Source organism: Desmodus rotundus, chromosome 11 (genome assembly GCF_022682495.2).
Source record: "Desmodus rotundus isolate HL8 chromosome 11, HLdesRot8A.1, whole genome shotgun sequence".
Classification (NCBI taxonomy): domain Eukaryota; kingdom Metazoa; phylum Chordata; class Mammalia; order Chiroptera; family Phyllostomidae; genus Desmodus; species Desmodus rotundus.
In genome coordinates this window covers 77,069,672-77,090,521 of record NC_071397.1, presented here as the reverse complement: position 1 = coordinate 77,090,521, position 20,850 = coordinate 77,069,672, and the positions used below count along the sequence as shown (strand labels likewise).

The window sequence follows — 20,850 nt, the reverse complement described above, 5'->3', positions numbered from 1 at the left end:
TGCAGCAGCTTCATTGGTTTCTGCTATGGTTAATTTTAACGTATCAGAAGAGGAAGGGGTTAAGAAATGCCCTTACTCATGTTACATGAAGTAGCAGAAATTATCAGATGGAAACAGGAATTGGGAAGGGAAAAACAGGCTCTGCAGTAACTCATTGTTTCCCAGCCAAGACGGCTTGTACTTAAATTGATGAGAGGAGTCTCCAACCTGACAGTTTAATCAGATCTGAATTTCTCCTGGGTGGTGGCAACAAGTAATCCCCCACAGCAACCCCTTAACTAAAGTCACTCAAGCTGGAATGGCCCCGGGTTGAAACAATACTGAGTCATAGCTCTTCTCATTGGAGAGCCAGGAAGCCCTTCAGAGGAGAGGCCCCGCCCCTCCCATGTGAATCGCTGGCCTTGGGAGGAGGAGCTGGCCGATGCTAATGAACGGAGTTGCCCGGCGAGCCAGGAACTTCACTCCCCTGCTCAGACTTAGGATCGCAGAAATTATGCCCCTTCTTTCACCATGAGCTGGCTCTCCAATTCCCAGGGAGTGGTGCTGACTGCCTACCACCACAGTGGCAAGGACCGGGCTGTGGCGGGGAGCCATGGCCAGGGAGGGGAGGAAGCCACCTCGAGGTAAGCCCTGGCATTTGAAAGCCAGAGAACAAAACAAAAACCTCTTACCTGCTCCAGGAAAAAAAGTGACGGGGAAGTTGATGCGGGGAGAAAGGAATGACTCTGCGTGTGTAACCTAACCTCCTGCAGCAGCAGAAGTGCTTAGCGGGGGTTTTATTTACTTTGCATCTCATCTAGTCCAAGTCTGAAATAGCCCATGTAATTACTAGTAGAGATAGAGGGGAAAGACTGGGGCTATGCCTGTCAGACTTGTTGCTTAGCAGGTGCCTTTCAAATGCTGAAAGATCAAGTGACTGTATTTGAAACACTTCCTATGAGGTGGAATTCTTGAATGGGCTCAAGGCTCAGCGCCGCAACTGTTAGTTGGGAAAGTGTGCCAACACCAGGGGACGGAGGAGAGGGGGCGGGCGGGCGGTGGGGGGGAGGTTGTGGTGTTCACTGTACAAGCTGTTGTGAGAGTCTGGTGTTTTTCCCGTGTCCTTGCTGAAAGCACACTTGTTAGGCAAAAAGCCTAAGGTACTGCCCTGTGGTAGTATGTTTTATATTCTTTCGTGTTTGTGAATTTTGGTATGTGCATGTTGGGGGGGCATTTTTGGGTCAGGAGATAGTACTCTGAGGCCAGAAAAATATGGTTAATGTTAAATCACTTTGTAGGTGAAGAGGGCAAATGTTCTACATACCACTGAGGTGCAGAGGACCTTTCCCTCTACCTGTGTACTTTGTTCCATTTTCCAAGGACTTTTTTTTTCATTCTTTTTCTTAATGACCTTCTCACTAGCCACCAATGTTTACACCTCAGTTTGAAATATAAATTGTAAATATTGGCCTAAGTGCTTGCAAGAAGCAAATGCTAACCTAATTGTATAGGACAGTAAATTAGCTGTCAGTAAGTACCTTTCCTCCTTGACTTTTCTTGTGATAATAAAACCTTTGTTCTTGTGTAACTGACTTATGCTTATGCCTTAAGTTAAAATAATGCCTTCTTTCATTTGTTTTAAAATCCCCACATGTGGGGGAGGGGAGTAAAAATCAAAAGAATGGCTGTGCTGCTCTGCCTTAGATACCCAGGCTGATCAGAACTTTTCTTTAGATAGCAACTGCAGTATGCATTCCATTGAGAGTTAATTCTTTTCTAAAGATAAAAGAGGATTGCCTTGTGGTGTGTTTACATTTTATTTTCTGCTGTTTTAAGTATTTTCTGTGAGCAGTCATCTATTTTTCTGTAGAACACCAGCCCCATAACTTTCATAACTTGGAGTCCACACAGCAGTCAGAAGTGGCAGAGTTGTGCAAGCTTAGCATATTCTCCTGCACTTTTATTCTGGGTGGCCTGAGGAGCTGAGCTGAATCTTGGATCTTTATTGGGAGAGTGGAAAGAACCTAGGGACAGTGAGTACAGACTTCTTACGTTCACCTTGAGGGCTCCACCCCCAGGAGGGTGTTAGGTTGTTGCAAGGTCTGTGGTTCTAGGCCTTTGCCTGGGGCTGCTGTTTGTACTTTTGCAGCCTGTTGTGGGTGGCCTATACTTGAGTGGGTTGAAAGAACAGAAGAGAGGAACGGATTGTTCTCACCCTATGCTAAAGCTGAGTCCAGAGGTACTCATGTGGCAGACTGGGCAGCTGCTCACACAGGGATCACTCCTTGCACAGAGGCAGCACCAGGTCTGAGCCTACGTGCCTCCTCTGCTGGCTGCCATATTGCTTGTCCATTTGACCCCAAATTCTCACTACTGAATTAGAGTCCTAGGCCTGGCAAAGATGGGAGTTCGGGTTTGAAGGGTGGGAGGAAAGGCAAGGAGGAGGGAGGGGAGCCAGTCCCTGTTGGCTTTTATGTTAGTTTTTACCTGTGATAAGCTTTTGTGTTACTTTGGGAGGTTCCCTGTTTAGCCTGGAAGGATAGAGATACTGAAGTGGGAGGGACAGGGTGGGTACAGGGAGGAGTGATTTGAGGGAGGGATGGGGTCAGCATATGACTTGCTAAAGATGGTGGTGGAGGAGGGAGTGCACCAGACTAGGGCTCTGGCTGGGTTGGTCAACTAGTGGGAAGCTGCTCAGAGGCACAGAGTTGATAGTTGATGCTAATCTTAAAAAGCTCCTGAAAAGGCAAAACCAAACCAGAACAAATAAAGCTTAAAAAAAAATTACTGATTTTAGAGAGAGAAGACGGCATGGGGGAGAGAGAGAGAAACATCGATTTGTTGCTCCACTTATTTATGCATTCAGTTCCTGTGTATGCCCTGACCAGGGTCAAACCTGAAACCCTGGTGTATCAGTATGAAGCCCTAACCAACTGAGCTGCCTGACCAGGGAACAAACAGGAGTCTAAGAGAAAAAGTTAGATTCTGTCTACCCTCCCCACGCCCACCCCTACCCCCCTCCTCACCTATTTAAAATTTCTTGGAGCACAGAAATCTAACTTGGCTTATTGTAGGACTTTTGTCTCTTCAAAATAATATGCACTTTGATGAATTATTTAATCAAACATTTAGTTTAATAAGATGAACACATGTATATACCATTTGAAAAGTGTAAAGGACTATATATATGATTAAGAATATTTATAGAAAGTTTTTGATTTTAGCCTTGCCTTACCAAGTCCTATTTTATTTGGTCTTTAGGGAAGCTGAGAGAGTAGGGAATTAATCTTTTTAAAGTTATCTGTTAATCTAAAATTCCCTTTATTCCATTATCCCTCTTGATCAGGAAACATTCATTAGATGCCAGATAAAGGAATTTCTCCTACTCTTAATTAGAGCCTCTCAAATACTTATAGAATCCCTGTGTTCAATTTTTTTTTTTTTTGTATTTCCTCAAAACATTAGGATTTAAAGAAATAGGCTAACATTAGTTGTTCTGACTGGCTTGTACACAGTCAGATGTTTGCAAAGGAAACGACTTTATGAGTAGCTATATTTATAAGACTTTATTTACTTGTTAATTTTCAAGTAAATTTCTTAATGTTTGCTTTTGCAAAGCTGTTTTTCCAATAATACTGTCTTTAGTCTATTCTTACTGTTCTCCCTGGACTTTCCTGCCATTTTAAGAAAAATTATTTAGTTTGCTTTGTATCATTTTTGCTGATATTTTGATAAATATTAATGTAAAAGATATTTTCCTTCCTAGTGGACCTTTTAGCTCGAGTTGATAGATGAGATATTTTTCATGTCTTTTAGGAATAAATGTATGGCATTCATCATGTAGGGTCTTGTTTTGTTGACCCTATTTGCCACCGGTGTTGGATAAGCAGAACTAAGAGGCACTATGTTGTGACGACGCACACCCTCAAACTCTGGATTCTGGGGCCAGTCTGCCTGGGTTCACATCCTGGCTCTGCCAGTCTTCGGCAGTGTGGTCACTGAGGACTTACTGAACTCTGTAAATTGAACTTCCTAATAGCTCTCACTTCATTGGGCGAATTAAGTGGGATGATCCACGTAGCCCACCAAACAGTGCTTGGCTCATAGCTCGCTCCGGCTTTCCTTAACGCTAGGTGAACTAAAGGAAAGAAATGATTGAGCCTTGCAACATATACATATTATGTTACATTTTCTTAAATATTTTGTTATGTGTTAAGAAACATGGGCGTGATCCATGTACTTAACTACTAAAAATGGCATAACTGAAAATTAACCATAATGTAAAAGTTCAGGCCTTTGAAGTTTGAAAGACCTTGGAAATGTCCTTTTGAACTAGAGAAACAGACAGTTTGAATTAGTGATAGCCACTTACAGCAGGCCTGCCTTGGGGGATTGGTGGGCCACACTGAGGCCTGCGAACCTACGTTTATGGCAAGATGAAATGTGGGCGGGTCCTCTTTTGGCCACTGGACTTGTTACTGCTTCCACAGTCCCCTCCTCCTTTAAGAACTCAACTCTACTGCCCAGTGTGCAGAATGGAAGACAACCGCCATCTTCAAATGCTTAGCTTAGTCTTAGACTTTTTCTAATCTTTCAAGGTATAGAACCTGTTTCTGGGTTCTATAAACTTACTTAGTAAGCATAATCATTTGGTCACTCGTCATTCCATATAATTACTGAGTTCTTACTGTGTGTCATTTGTCTAGGAGCTGGGGCTACAATGAAGACAAATACCTGCATGGGGAAGATGGGGCCTGGAGTGGAAAATGAAGACCTGATGAGCCTTGTAGATATAGATGGGGATAAGGGTTAAGGAAAGGGCTCCCAAGGCAGACAGGGGTAGGGAGTGTAGAAGCCATAAGCCTGGGGTTAGCCCAGCAGCAACACACAAGAACTCAGAAGAGCCAAGAGCCCTGCAAGACTCCAGTGGTAGGAGTAGGTGAGGATGAGGAGGAGAAAACAAGTGGGCCAGGTAGATCTGATAGCTTTGTAGAGCGCTTGAGAATTGAGTTTTTGCTCCAAGTGTGATGGGGAACCAGTGAGTGGGGAGGGTTTTGAACATGGGAGAAACAGCATATTTTGGTTTTAAAAGGTCTTTCTCACTGTTTTGTTGAATGTAGACTATAATAGAAGGGACACTATTCAAGAGGGTAAGGTGATGGTGCCTTGGGCCAAGATTTTGGTCGTTTGGTAGTGGAGGTGGTGAGCAGTGAAATATTTTGAAGGTAGAGTCCGTAGGATTTCCTGACGGTTTTGGTATGTGAGTCAATGAGACTAGTTAAAGATTGTTGCAAAGTTTGGCCTACACAACTCTAATGATTTAGTTGCAGAAGACTCCCAGAGTGAAAGGGGGTGGACTGGATAAGATCTGAAGCTCAGTTTTGAACATGCAACTCAGAAGCATCTTGAGAGTAGCTTTAAGGAAAAGGCATCGTCTTTCCTGATGAGGTCAACATTTTTACATAAATTCATAGCATTTAAAAAGAAAATGTGCACTTTCCTTCTAAATTTGTGTATTATCTGAAATTATGTATATTTTTAGTGAAGGAAGGGATGGTGAAGAGTTATAATGCAATTATGTAATAAGTGAAGTAACTCATCTTTTTATTTTTTAGCCTTACCATTTATGGGACGTTTTCTCATTCTAATTTTGTAGGACTTGGTGACCAAATACATTTCTAACCTGTCTATATGGATAACTATTTTCTAAATCAGTCTAATCCTCTACTACTGGACACAAAGTACTTTTATAAAAACTTATTTTCTTTATCATGTCTTTCAGAAGCCTTATCTATCACTTCCTCTTGAATTGTAAAAAGACACACCCAGTATTCCAAATGGGCAGGTCTTACCTTTATTTAGAGTTATGTTATTTGACTTTTTAACTGCCCTCATCTGTGAGGCTTGTGATTTTTGTGGGCCTGTTTAAAGTTTTCTTCATAAAACTTATATTATCATTACCCCTTTCATACATAAGGGTTTATAAATCTCAAGACACCCTTGTCCCCAAGAAAACTGCTAAAAACTTTCCTTGTTTTCCATGGCATACTTCTTTCACTGTCTGCCTGTACGGTACACCTGTGCGTCTCTTTTCTAAGTGGGGCTTGTGCTTATTTAAAGGTTTATGTTTGTTCTTTTTATGTTTTAAGTTTGTAATATTTGTCATGCTTTTAAAAATACTGAACAAAATGAGCTCATAAAAATGGATGCTTTAGTGATGCATACGGCTGCTGCTGGACTGAATGGCAGTTAGGCATAAATAGTTTTTAATCATTGGACAAACAAAATGAATTATTTTTTTCTCTTATTTTAAATTCCCTGTTAGCTATAAACATGAGTATCATTCACATATTAGAAAAAGAACCCAGCGCTGGCCAGGTAGCTCAAGTTGGTTAGGGCATCGTCTCAATAAGCCAAGGCTGCAGGTTTGATCCCTGGTCAGGGCACATAGAAGAATCAACCAATGAGTTCATGGATGGGTGGAACAACAAATCGATGCTGCTTTCTCTCTGTCTCTCTCTTTTTTCTCTCTCTCACAAGTCAATGAATAAATTAAAAAAAAAAAATTCCTTGGCTGGTGTGGCTTAGTGTATGGAGTGCTGGCCTGCAAACCAAAGGGTCACTGGTTGGGTTCCCAGTCTAGGGCACATGTCCGGGGTGCAGGCCAGGCCAGGTAGGGGGCATGTAAGAGGCAACCACACATTGATGTTTCTTTCTCTCTTTCTCCCTCCCTTCCCCTCTCTAAAATAAATAAATAAAATCTTAAAAACAAAACAAAACAAAAAAACGAATTAGAAGAAAGAAAGAAAAAGAAATCAGTATCCTAGAGGCCAAGGCTGCACTTATATGAAGTGGAAGTTCCCTGCTCTCCATGGTCATGGTCAGAATTCTGTGAGGTCCCACTGCTTTTGGTTGCCTTCTCTCTCCTGCTTCTTGATTTAGTCACCCAAGGGTCCCAAGAAGCCTCCCTGCTGGTCATCCTAGAGGTGTCACTGAGGGAGAGCTCAGAACTGCAGAAACTTGAGGCATCCAGGTTTTTCATGGGCGGTATTGGTTTGGGGGTGGGCGTTGGGAGAGGTTAACAACATGATCCCCATGCTGAGCTTGGGGATGTCGGGCCTCTTCTGAATTCTCTCTCTTCTGGGCGATTTCTGTCCTGGTCCAGACCTTTCATTTTATACAAATATGCTGAGATAGAATGGTTTGCTGTGAAAGTTTTAGTTGGTATTGATATTTAATGTACTTATTCTTTTGACAAGAAGTTATAGAGAATCCAAGTTATCTTATTTGAAGAGAGTGGGGGAGTGGCTTAGGGCAGAGGGGGCAGAAGGAATGATATCTAGATAACTCTGAAGATAAGTTCTTTTGACTTCTATCTGTGATTATTGCTGTAACTTCTGAGCTGGCCTAGTTAATCCCCCACTTTTTTTTTTTTGCAAGAAGTAAACAGAAACCATAGAGACCAGTGTGACCAGTTTCTACATCTGGAGTCTTCCTCATTCTCAGGTTCACTGAGTACTTGACTTTCTGTGTTGAGAGTGTGAAACATCTTCTCCTTTACACACGCTATTTGGTAGTTGCTTTTTTGGCTGCAAAGAACACTTAAATGTCCTTAGAGAAAATGAGGTTTCTTGCAGGCATCTGGGCCATTGGGAAAGGAAACATCACCTGTCTTATTTCCTCAGTGACTGGTCACTGGCAGTTTTTGCTCTCTCTTTGAGACTCTTTTCTTTTCTGTCCAATGGCCTTCTGATCTCTTCATCCTGAGCTGGAGCATGGCTCTCAGTGGAGGCCCAGCCTGGTTGCCCTCTCTCATCTTACGTCTATAACAAGAAGACCCTTCTTGCTGTTTTCTAACTCCAAATTTTTGAAGGGGGGTCAGGTTTTCCCAATGAATCTTTTTGAGTTTCATAGGGCAACCTATGATTTGACTATTTAGGGTCTTTTTTTTTTTAATTTGGGGTCTTTTTAGAGAAACAGAGTCTGTGAGTAGGGCCGATTCCTATAGAAGGGATGTAGCACCTTTGCTAAGGTAATCAAGATGTGGCATCTTTGCCAAGGTGTTTAGGATGTCATACCTTTATATGTCTCCTTCCCTATGAAATGAGCATGACAAAGCCCTGTCTGCTTTACAAAGTTAATTATAAAGATAAAATATGTAGCTTTGGAGACTTTTCAAAAAGTACACAGATGAGAAGTATTTTTATAAATCCTTTTCGATATAACATCTGAATTTTCCCTGGACATTTCACTAAACCAGAGTGATCATGCTATATAAGTATGAAAGAATGAATGAATGAATGAATGAATGTGAGAGGGATTGGGGCGTAGTGATCCCACACATACCCCTTGGAGACAGACTGTCCCGGTCGGAGTCCTGGGCAGGTTGTTTAACGTCATGGGGCCCCCATTTATTTTTCTGCTGCACACTGGGGATAACAATACATTACTCAATGGTTTATGAGTCTTGAATGAGTTAATATAGGTAACGTACTTAGAAGAGTGCTTTCTATAATGCACAACAACTTGCTATGATGATCCAGGGCAGTCAAAAGATAGTTACCAGGTTTTGAATTGATTTGGAAGTACCATAGAAAGCATTTCTGAGATTGATTTGTGAATGGTTTGGGAAGAGAAGGTTTGCTTTAATACATAAGGAGTATAACTTCTCAATTTTAAAAATAACATTTGTGAAATGAGTTATAAAAATATCTCAGAATATATTTATTTCAATAACTACTAAGAATACCAAAGCGGTATCTTAAAAGGGCTTTAAAATATTGAATGTTAGACCCAGGCGATTATTTTGAAAGCTTTTTATATTTGGGCAAATGTAAATTTTTAAATCATTTGTTACCTTTAATAAGATGGAATATCATGTCATGAAGAGCAAGAAAAAATTATTTCGTCATGTTCCTCAAAGAGCAAACTGACTTTAGGTTACTTGAATTCTTTCAGGTAATAGTAATCATTATAGCTGAAGTAAAGTATTTGAGGAAAGGGTAGTTTTTTCACTTTTGTTCCCTTTACACTCCCCTTAAAATGTATTTATGTACTTTATGAACAACTCTTGATCTCATAACCAAGAAGTGATGTTTCATAGAGCAGAGCTAAGCTGGGGGTGTGCTATTCATGGCACGGATGGGGGGATGTGTTCCCCCACCCCCCTCCCAGGATCCCTGTGCCCTACCCCCTTTCCCATTTAATGCACGAATTTGAAAATTTTACTGTTAATTTTTCTCTTCATCTGTACCATACACAATAAACTTACTGTAAATGCCTACTGTGCACTGGGCCCTGGGCTAGGAAACGGTTCGCTTAACCAGTTCTTCTCAAATCCCTCCCTACCCCTGTACTTGAAGGTGCTATGAACTCGCAGCTCCTGCTTACACATGGCTCACCAGAGCAACCTGTTTTCTACCACCTCTAAGAGACTTGGGACTTTTCGAAGATGGAAGCAGCTAGAGGGAGGAATGAGATGGTCAACTGGAGGGAGGAGAGAGACATATGCCAATTAGGACTGCAGAAGTCACCTTCCATGGGGGGAAATAGCATAAATGATATTTAAATTTGTGGAGCTGTAACTTCTCCAATGGTGACATTTTATGCATTAATATATTTCTTTTCACTAGCCAGAAAATTCCAAATGCCATTTATCTGTGGCATTGCTGTGAGGGAAAATATGTTTTGACTTCCCAATAACATGCTTAGAAATAAATGTTTCAAACCCAAATAAAATCTTTAACTAAATAGGAGGTTACTGTTCCATGTTTCTTTGTTGCCTTTCAGGACCTCTGTGAACTGAGGAGTAACAATTTTTTTTCCCTGCCTTCAGTTTTATCTTTCCGTAGCACAATGTGTTTCCCAAGATATAGGCGAGCTCTGCAAACCCCAACAAATATGTCTTCCACATCTCCTAAGCATGTGTCTATCTTCCATAGGGATTATGGAAGTGTCATTTATTTTGGAAGATTTAAGAAGGTGGAAATTGCCCTGGCTGGTGTGGCTCAGTGGGTTGAGCACCGGCCTGCAAACCAAAGGGTCACCAGTTTGATTCCCAGTCAGGGCACATGCCTGGGTTGCGGGCCAGGTCCCCACCAGGGGCACATGAGAGGCAACCACACATTGATGTTTCTCTCCCTCTCTTTCTCCTTCCCTTCCCCTCTCTCTAAATAAATAAATAAAATCTTTAAAAAGAAAAAAATCTTAAAAAAAAAGAAGGTGGAAATTGATCTATGTTCTTGTGATCCTAACTGCATCAGATTAGAACTATATGATGTGATTAATTTAATAAATTGGGAAATACATGGCTTCACATCTTGTTGCTGTCAAACTGGAAATATTTAGAGAAATATTGGGATTCACATCGACACCAAGAATGCTGACGTTTGGGTGGTCTGGCTGTAGAGACCTGGTGCCTGTCTGAACGCTAATGTCTGAAAGCCATATCCCATTTCTATTTTGGGGCAAATAGTAAGGATTATATATTGTTGGTGATCGGCATAAAATTAACATCTTATCTAGAAAGAGCTCTGGGTAGGTTAGACAGACATTAAGGACATGTAAATATGGAATTTCTTATTTTGTAAATTATTTTTAAAAATGTGTATTTTAACTAGACAACAGTGAAGCGCTTTGCTGGGTATAAATGATAAGCCTAGAATGAAATAAATGTAAGAATTCTTGCTCTGAAGAGCTTCCCATGTAATTCAAATGGATTCTAAAACAGCTTTTCAGTATCATATTTAGGAAGCTGAGGCAAGGTTCTCTCTTCTAAGGTACAAAACTTCAAAAGGATTTGTTGAGTAATTGAGATTTGGTTTGGGTAAGGAAAAATATTTGGCAACTTCAAGTTGAAAGGAACTTTGGCTATTTATAGGTGGTCTAGAAACATGTAACTTGACCAACTTATTCTATAATTAATGTTTTTACTAGAGTTACTAAGTGCGTGTCTGTTTATTTCTCTCTGGTCCAAATAATGCAGTCAAAGCTATGACCCGTCATCTGATAGAAGTTATTTGGATCAAGGTAGAAGTAAATTTGTTTATATTTTTAAAACTAAATCATTGATTTTTGATTTTTATTTATTACTGTATTTTAAATGCAGATATACATGCTTTAGAATTTCCAGATGACAATTCTTTTGAATTATAGCATTTTACATCATTCCATGTAATAATGTAATCCCACAGTGTCATCACACTGGATATATTTAGGCAATTATATATGTGTATTAATCCTTTGCTCTGGTTTTTAAAGAAAGGTTTATATGCTTAAACAACAGAGAGGGCTGGTAGGTTATGTAATAAATGAGTGAAGTGGATGATTGAAAAATACAAGCCTCATAAAAATTTGGGTTTTGGTAGAAAATATTAGCTAGAGTTTTCAAAATACTGAGTAAACACCCCCGCCCCCCATTCTGTCTGCAGGTGCGGCCTGGCCGGGGCACCATGGGTTTGGAGAGCCCTATCCTGCCAGTCAAAGGGGTAGTTTCAGTTGCCTGTTGTGTAACATACCACCCCGAAACTTAGTGGCTTAGAATATTTGTTTTCTTGATTCTGGAGGGTTATAAGAAAATTCTTTCTTGGGGTCCATCCAGCAAGATGGGCTGAGGCTGGGGTCCTCAAGGCTTCTTATGTCCAGGTTTGTTCGGGTCATCTCTTTCTCCTTGCTCACCTTGCCGCCATCACTACCTTGGGCTTCCTCATAGCAGCGCGGTGTCAGAGCATCAGAGTTCCTGCACTCTTGCTGGCTTACCCCACAGTGAGCATCTACAAGGTTCAGGTGGAACCTGCCAGGCTTCTCAGGGCCTCGCTTCAGAAGTTACTCAGTTCCAGTTGGCAAAATGGTATGGCAAATTAATCATTGGCCAGCTCAGATTCAAGAGCGTGGGGTAAATAGTAGGCCTTACCTCTCAGGGAGGGAATGGTTCGCACATAGGGGAGCCATTGTCGGCAACATCTACTCAGTTATCATCCCAGTCTCTCTCTGTATCTGTCCCTGTCTGCCTTTCCTGGGCTTAGTATCTTCTTCTGTAATACAGACACCTCCATTCCTTGGAGCTTGACTTCAAAATTGTCCACTAGTAATATGCACATTTTATGTGCATTTGCCCCTTGACCTTGCTGTGTTAAGTTTTTATTGGAGTATTTATTCTATTCAACAAGAACATAAATGCCGCAAGCATTTTCTTTATCCTAGTGTGTCTTTATTTTAATAATTATACAGATTTAGTATCCTATATTTAAGAATTGGTATTTGATATTTGGAAGTGTCGGGTTTTTATTGTTTACAGTTTAATGTGGGACTTCTTTTTTCTTTCCACCAAAAGCTTATGCTTGATTCTTAAAAATATTTTTCAAAAAAGAATGCACATTTGAATTTGAGAAGAATAGAATCCTGAGAAATGAGATACTTTTTGCAAAGAACATGGTCCTTTTATTTGATAGCAGCAAAAGTTGCCAAAGGCCCTTATTTTGTTTACATCCAACCGGTGATATTTACACTACAGAGCTATTGGATACAAATGTAGTATTTTGGATTAGATAATATTTTTGAGATCATATTGTATATATGGGAGACATCCCAGAGGCTATATAAAAATTAATTACTAATATTTCAGTTACTTGGTTTTCCTACTCCTGGTATAAGTTACATGTAGCAGTCGTCCAGTAACTGTTGTCATTGAGGGTTCATGCCTAAGTGGCATCACTGTAGGATTTCCTTTCTTCCTTGTTTACAAACTTGTGCTTTATTATAACTACTACTAAAGTCTATTTGCTTCTTGCCCCACTTCCTTCAAAGCAAGGAGGGAGATAAATGGCTAGGAAACCTCTAAACTCTGGAGGATGGGGAAAGTATTTTTCCCTTAAAGAAGGGAAATTTTTTAAAACAGTACCTTAAGACTAGAAAATGTTTACATTTCTTTAAAAATGCACTGTATCTCCAGTTTAGGGTTGCCACTGCTTTTTTTTTGTGAGAACCTACTGTACCAATTTAAATTATTTATTTATAGAAAGGATTGTAATGTTTTATTAGATGATTTAATTAGTAAGATTTTGGCGTCGTTTAGAGAACTACATTTTCACTAACTTTTCCATTCTTATACTATAGATTGATAAACATGTCATTTCTATTTTGCCGGCAAAGGAAATAAACTACAGTTGACTCCCCCCACTTCACCCTGGGGTAACTTGCATCAGATGCAATTTAATGAAAGTTCTCAAATTAGTGATTTTACTCCTATCCATAATTGCAGACATTTACAAAGCCATAACAACCGAGTTCACCTTAAAAAATAAGTTATATAAAGCAGTGATATTCACAGCACAAAATAGTTCAGGGAGGGGCAGGAGCAACTTCTAATAATTAAAATGTAAATGTGAAAAAATAGACGGAAAAGAAGTCCTTACTTTTTTCTACTTCAGATGTCATGTGATTAATATTTTACAGTGTCCTGTGGGTCAGTGTATGCATGTGTATATGTCTATATAATATACACATACACAATCCATTCTCTTTCTCACACGTACATACACATAATTATTTGCAGCTCATTTTAGGGCAATTCTAATGTGATGCTCTGTACAGTTGTTGGAATCATGTTTGGGCCTGCTTTCTTCACAAAACGGGGGACTGAGCAGGAAATAAGGAGGTTCATTTGGTACAACTGGATTCTTTTGTTTAACTCTACACTCTGATGAATAATTTTCTTCCCTAGCAGTTCTGTGAAGGGCTGACTCACTGTGGTTTTCATGAGGAGACTTGGTAATGTCACACTCATTGTCATGCTGGGGAAGTACTTGGAAATACTGCCCGTATCTCCTGAGCCTAAAGCGCCATTCATGTGATGTGACTCCAGTCCTCCAATCCACCCCTGAGCCCATCAGAATTAGGGCCCCTTGGAAAATTAGGCCTGTTAGGACCAGGAGGCACTGCATTCATTAAGGGATTAATATTGTCTCCAGACTTGGCATGATGGGTGTTCCTGGTGACCCTCCACCTCTTGGAGGACCCACATAATTCCCAGGAGGTGCTGAGGAGTATGGTATTGCATTGGCATTCATTGGGTTTGGTGCATGTCTACCACTGCCTGGACCCATGTTCATTCCAGGCATCCCAGGGCCACCTAAAGCATTCAGTGGGGTTCTCATTGCACCTACATAGTTCTGAGGTCCTAAGGGCACCATTCCTCTGGGAAGAGTCATTCTCTGCATTGGCTCACCCATATTTGGTTGTCCTTGTTGTTGAGTTGGGTCCACTGTACTTGGAAGTAATTGCTGATTTCCTGGGACACCTCCAAGAACCTGGTTAGGTATCCTCCATAGGGACCTTGGACTTCCAGGGTATCTAGGTGACAAAAAAGGTTGAAAGCCCCCTGGTGGTCCAGGACCTAACTGCATGCCACCTCCTGCGGAGTGTTTCCTAGCACTGGCTTGGGAGCTGCTGCGGCACTATAATCGTGGGAGGCTTTTGCTTCACTGGAATGTTCGCGTTTCCCGTCTTTCTGGAACCACACAGTAGAGATCCTAAAATACACACCGCCGGAATGCAAGAATCCTGGCGGTTCCTCCCTCCCCACCATGCGACATTTTTTTCCCCACTCATCACTGATAAAGATGTTTGGGCCGATTTCTGAGCTCCTACGTGACGCAGATATTCATATGCACAGATTGCTACCTTCTCCCAGGCCTGGCCGTCGGATGGGGCGGTGTTGCTGTTACTCTTGCCTTTGATGTGCTTGCTTGCGCTGAGAGCAGCTCCTACTGTTGACTCCTGTACAGCACGAGTTTGAACTGCACAGTCCACTTGTATGCAGATTTTTTTTCAGTAAATATATTGGAAAATTTTTTGGAGATTTGTGACAATTTGAAGAAACTCATACATGAACCTTATGATTTTTCTTAAAATGTTCTTTTCTCTAGCTTACTTTAATGTAAGAATACGGTATATAATATGAAACAGAGAAAATATGCAGAAATCAGCTGTTTATATTATAGGTAAGACTTCAGCTCAATAGTAGGCTACTAGCAGTTAAGTTTGAGGGGAGTCAAATGTTATAAGTGGATTTTTGACTGTGTGTGTAGGGGTTGATCCCCCTAACTCCCCTGCCCCATTGTTCAAGGGTCAACTGTCTTCCCTCTTGAGCTTAGTTTGAAGCCTGAAGCTTGAAAACAGTCCAGGTTTGGTGTCTATAAAACAAAAGGCCCATTCTAACAGCTTTTTATACATTTCAGAAGAGACTAAGACTTTGTTAATCTGCTTAATGGAAAATTTCTTCAAAAAATAAGCCAAATTGTTAGATCTTTCTTTCTCAAATTGTATGTGGAACACTCTTACTAGGTGTTCTATTAAAAAAGGGTTTTGTGGTCTAATATTTTGGTGTAAACAAAGTTTACTGCAGGACTTCTTGAAGCCTTTTTTTTTTGAACACTTGTTACCCATGTTGCAGGGAATGCAGTTTGTGAAATCTCCAAATCTTGCTTTCTGTTTACACGTGGAAACGTTGTATACTTTGGAATCAGTCGCATATTTTAGTAGTTGTTGACATTAAATCGCTCTTCTCCGTCCGGTCACCAAGCACGTCACCGATACAGGCACACACCCTGCAGGAGCTCCCTTTGGTGAACTTGTTTCGCTGTAAGAATGTTTTTTACTTCTGAACACCCAAGCCTCACAGCACATAAGTCTTTTAATAAACAACTTTTAGCTTATTTTTTTGGAGGGAATATTTATATGTATGCCTGAAAACCCAATAGACATTTTAAACACAAATGCAGGGGAAATATCTCTAGTTACCATTCAGGATGATGTGGACACCTTGACAACATGCATGGTGTCAGCCCACAGGATGCCTGTCACGTCACTGCCCAGAAAGAGCACTTAGTCTTAATAGTTGTTTGATCTTCAACGTGACAGTTTGCTGATTGTGTTGGAGATTTGCTGTGTTATGTTTTAGAAAACTGGTTGAAGGTTTTGGATACACATGTGATATATTACGTTTTCCTTTTAAAACGATTAGGACGACGTCAGTGGGTTTTTTGGGTTTTCTCTTTTTTTTGGCACGTGAGCTTTTAGGTAAGGGTTACTGCCACTAAGTTAGAGAGGCTGCATGAACTCATTTAAGTGTCATAACACCCCAAGTGGGTGGTGATGTTATCCCCAGTTTATGCCTGAAGAAACGGAGGTGCAGAGGGTATAGTAACTTGCTGAGATCCTACAGCGGGAAAGTAGCACAGCTGAGATCTGGTTGGGCAATCTGTTGTTGGAGCCTTCACCATTGTTCCGTTCCGAGAAGTTGTTTCCAACTTTTGTAAGCTGAATGTGGCTTCTGGAAGTATATACAAAGCAAGTCAAGCCAAAACAGAGTGCTTGGTTGGCAGGTAGTTTGTGTTCATTTTTGTCATAAAAACTCTGCTCTCTTTGGAGTTGGGAGAAGCTTGTTCTGATCCAGATTCGAAGCAGTCTACTGGTAGTAAAAGGGGCACTTCGGGAGATCACCTTAACTACTTTCAGGCACCCAGATACCATTTACTGCAACCAGGCAATAAGTAGTTTTACTAAATTCTGCCATTTAGTAAATAATTTTGTGTGACCCTGAGAAGTCTTCTGGCATTTTGTGGTGAGCTATTCATGTAACTGGGGCAAATTAGATCATAGAAGAAAAGAAAAACAAATATTTATTGAGTACTGTCTGTGTTCAAATGTTTAAAATAGAATTTGTTTAATCCTCGTAAGGTGAGAATTATTATCCTTGTCTTAAAGAGGAGAAAGCTCGTGTACATGGAGTCACTGGCCTCAGACCACACAGCTTGCCTGTAGATCAGTTCTGCTTGGAACCCTGGTTGCTTGCATTCTACCGAGGGGCGTAGAGTGAGTGTGGTCGTCTCCATTCAGCTTTTCTCCCTTCAGAGCGTGCGTGTGGGAAGAATGTCTTCAGTGGAAGGCCCACATCTGGTTCTTTCAAAGCTGCAGTCTGGGTTGTGGCATGGACAGCCGGAACTGATGGGCCAGTATGGGTACCTATATACAGAATGGGAGAGGAAGCCTCAGGCAGGGGCCTCTCCTGTCTATCAGTTGGCATTTATCAACTGGAAACTTCCTTCAAATGCATTCAAAATCTCCCAGGACCAGTATGACACAGTAACAGGTATGTCTTTATTACAGCTACCACCACTGCCACCAGCATCATTGACATTGGATGGTTGTGTTTTTCTACAAAAGCTGAGTAATCAGATTTAGCCCTAGAAGTAGGACAGTAGGACAGCAGAGAGGCTGCATTGTCTGTAGGCCTTCTCTAGCAACCTCGATGGTCTCAGCACCCTTTCTGTTGCGTGAGAACTTTCCACTGAAATCCAAATGCACAATTCTTTTTCACTGGAAAGGTGTGGGAATGTCACAGGAGCGAACCAACAGCTCCTTTCCACTTAATAAAGTCGTTCAAATACTTCGGAGGCCACAAAGACATTAAAGGCTTAGCCTGCCACCGACCCAAAAGTATCAGAATAAAATGGCCTATTTGCTGTTTCAAAAGTGCTTTTCATTAAATTACAGAAAATATTTAAGAAGGCAGTGAGTGAGGGCAGGCTGGCTGGAGAGCATATACTGGTAACCATCTTTTAGCCATGGCTATTTTTCACAGCAAATAAATTCTCTTAGTTTATAACTATGAACCAAGTGATCAACTCACCACAGCTGTTTCTGGAGCTTCCCCACTTTTAGGCAAAGTAATTTGGAACTTGTCAGAAAGCCAAAGGCTAGGGGATTGCCTTTTTCTTGGTCCTAAACCTAGACCTGTTTTATAAATAGTTGATTCCCAGGCCAAGGTGTCCCTGCATGACATGTTCCCATAAATGTCCTGCTGCCACAAATTGCTAATCTTAGCAGAAACAGAATTCTGCGTCCACTCCAAGCTCTCCTGCTCTCCTAGGGATGCCACCCCTGCACTGCTTTACCAGGTAGAGTTCTTGGGGTGAGTCTGCATTTTTTCTTAGTTGTTTTCCAAGATGCCATGTGGTTTTAAGCCCCTTGACAATAGATTCTTACAGAACCTTGACATTATATCCATTATATCTGTACCTGGGCAAATGGTTTGCGTGGAGCGATCTTCCAGAGCTGCCAAGTCTGCGGACCCAGTACAGGTAACACAGGGGAGGGGAAGGAAACATGGACCCTGTGCTGATGGGCCCCCAGACATGATGGGACAGCCTTGAAAGGGGCCCTTTCAGGCCCCTGAACACCTGGGACAACCTGCCTCTTTAGGGAGAAGAAAGGAAGGAAGCATGCATTTTGTAAAAAGTAAAACACTTCATAAAGTAAAAACAAAATCTGCATAGAAGCCTAGGCTGCCCCATTCCCCGTTGTCTTGGGCAAGTGGGCCTAGTGGTCTCAGTCTGGGGGAGGAGGGGGTCCCTGGGCATTAAGGTCAAGAATGGAAACGGGCAGAGGACTAGAAAAGGAGAGCAGTTATGGAAGTAAGGAACAGCTGCTTTTCTTACCTTGCAGAGTTGCTGGCAGGATCAGCACGAGGGCAGCTCCTGGTGGCTGCAAGAGGAGGCGTACCTGACACACAGGTGGCCACGGAGGTCACCTGAAGGAGCCTCCAAGGACTCTAGAAGTGGGCTGACCAGGAAGGAATATGAACATCAGGCCAGTGGGCACAGCAGTTACCAGAGCTCTAGGCTGCAGGGAGGCATGTAGGTAGCCTCTCGGAGGCCTTGTGGAAACCTGAAAACAGACTTTGGGTGGAAGCAGATTCCTGTTGTGACGTAGGTGGGGTGTCTGCTAGAGACCTTTCGTTTGTTGCCTTTGTGGGGTAATTCACATCCTCTCAAATATGCTTCCTGGGCAGGTGGCCATGGAAACATCTGTGCAGGTGTACCTTCTTTTATTTTTTAATTGATAATGCTGAAATTTAAAATATTTATTATAAAAATTTGTTCTGAGAAACCTTTGGCCAGTAAGTTTTACAGCTTGGAGAGAGCTAGTCTTCAAATTTTCACCTGAAATTTTAATAATTCAAGCATATTGAAGAAATGATTGACAGAGTGAATTGCATTAGGGATTTGTTCGGTTCCTCCTGAATCTACTACATTGTGACATGTTGTTAAGCTTATGAAATCATAGTACAAAATGTTTTCCTTCTTTCTGAGAGGAGTATTAAATGCCGCAAGTCTATATAATGCTACATTATTGATATGCATGAATATTTTCAAACTGAATACATTACTTAATCCTTTATTTGCATTACCTTTTGGGTAAAAAATGACAATATTATTTGTTTGAAAATAAACCTTATCTATCGATGCTAACCTTGCACCTGTGAGTAACAGAGACAATCAACTGTTTCTTTACTTCCTGAATTGTCATGTTTATTATGTTTGGAACATGAATCTTTTACACTTGGAGAATTTATGTGTTAGGTGTAATGACAGATGACTTGACTAGTGTAAAATCTATCACTCTTGCTTAAGACACATCAGATATTTAAGAGTTTGTCATTTTAAGCATCGAATTTGTAGGAGTGTATGTCATACACATATATTTACTTCAGCAGAGATTTCATTCATTTTAACGGCATGTACCACTTTATGCACGGTACATATATGAAGATAATATTATTGCTTTGTGAATAGCTTCATGTAGTGGTAATCCCCATACGAAGCATTTCACATGCGTATACATTTCAGTTTTCCAGAGCAGGGAATTTGTGTTGATTTTGTGAGGAATAAAATGTTATAAATGGACTTTGTAGCCAAAGCAATCCCATGTTTTCTTGTTATTAGCATTAGATTCATAATTTAATCCTATGTAATTATTTTAAAAACAGACATTAACTAACCCCCCCTTTTAGAATTAAGGGACAAGCTGATTTAAATGGCCATACTCCTTGGCAGTTTCAGAATTCAGAGCGGAAATTTGAATGCCGGGGTGTCAGGAGTGAGGAAGGCAGGAAAGCATGGTTTTTCCAGGGATGTTGTCTCAGGTCCCCATGAGAAGTAAATGAAGAACTGTATAATTTTTCTGAATAATGAAAAAAAGAGGAATAGAAAGATGTCTATATGTATGTCTTTTGCCTTCACACTTAACATGGCTTCTGAAACTCTGCCAAAAGGACATCTTAATGCAAAAAAACAAAAATAAAATCAACCAACCAAACTTATAAATGGATAAACCATATAAATGGATTATCATCCCTGTCTCTTTCATTGAGGTTCTCCGGTGAAATTTTCAAATGTAAAAACATTACCTGTTCATTTTCCTTCCTGGGGGAAGCTCCATCTTCATCTGAAAGAATTACTTCCTTTCTTCGGTCAGTTTTCTTCTAGTTGTTGGCTTTCAGAATACAGAGTGTTAAGTTTGTTCCCAAGCTGCTGACCAGGCCTCAGAGGCCTGTCTGGGGAATGATCATTAGTGGTAGCCACTATGCCTCTCGAAATTTAAGATTAGCCCCCTTGGTTCAGCTTGTTTGTTAAATTCCAAGTAAAGAAGATTGAACAGCACATACATTTTTTTGGATGGTAGAAAAGTTACCTAGAATCTGCCTCTTCTTAGCCTTGTGACATTGAGATTCTCAGGGAAGTAGAAAATAGAGTGTTTTATATCAGACAATAGTTAGATTCTATGTATTAGAATCAGTCCTACAGAATTTCCAAAAGATGGAAATATTGTCACTGGGGTAGGAGCTACATTTATTTCATTACCCAGTACAGCTGTCAATGATGACACATCTGTTTTACAAAAAGGTGCTATGATTCCTCCTTGAAGTTTGTTGAGCAGGTGCTTTGTGTTCTGTCCTCTGCTAGGTATACTGTGCTAGTAAGAGGTCAAACCCTAGAAGAGGTTTTCTAATTTCTACTACGGACGATGAGC

The 20,850-nt window shown here is 40.9% G+C and overlaps 1 protein-coding gene and 1 pseudogene across 2 annotated transcripts in view; one reads left to right on the top strand and one right to left on the bottom strand.

Moving 5' to 3' along the window:
• The first annotated feature begins 408 nt into the window (after window positions 1–408).
• Window positions 409–20,850, top strand: part of ARHGAP18 (Rho GTPase activating protein 18) — a 121,420-nt gene continuing 100,978 nt past the window's right edge. The window contains exon 1 of one of the 2 annotated variants that reach the window (XM_053913555.2): window positions 409–623. In XM_053913555.2, the coding sequence (XP_053769530.1) occupies window positions 511–623 (113 nt within the window). In that variant the 5' untranslated portion in view covers window positions 409–510. The remainder of the gene's footprint in view (window positions 624–20,850) is intronic. The other variant, XM_024551871.4, reaches the window with a different exon arrangement.
• LOC128779547 (single-stranded DNA-binding protein 2 pseudogene) lies at window positions 13,538–14,861 on the bottom strand (annotated as a pseudogene).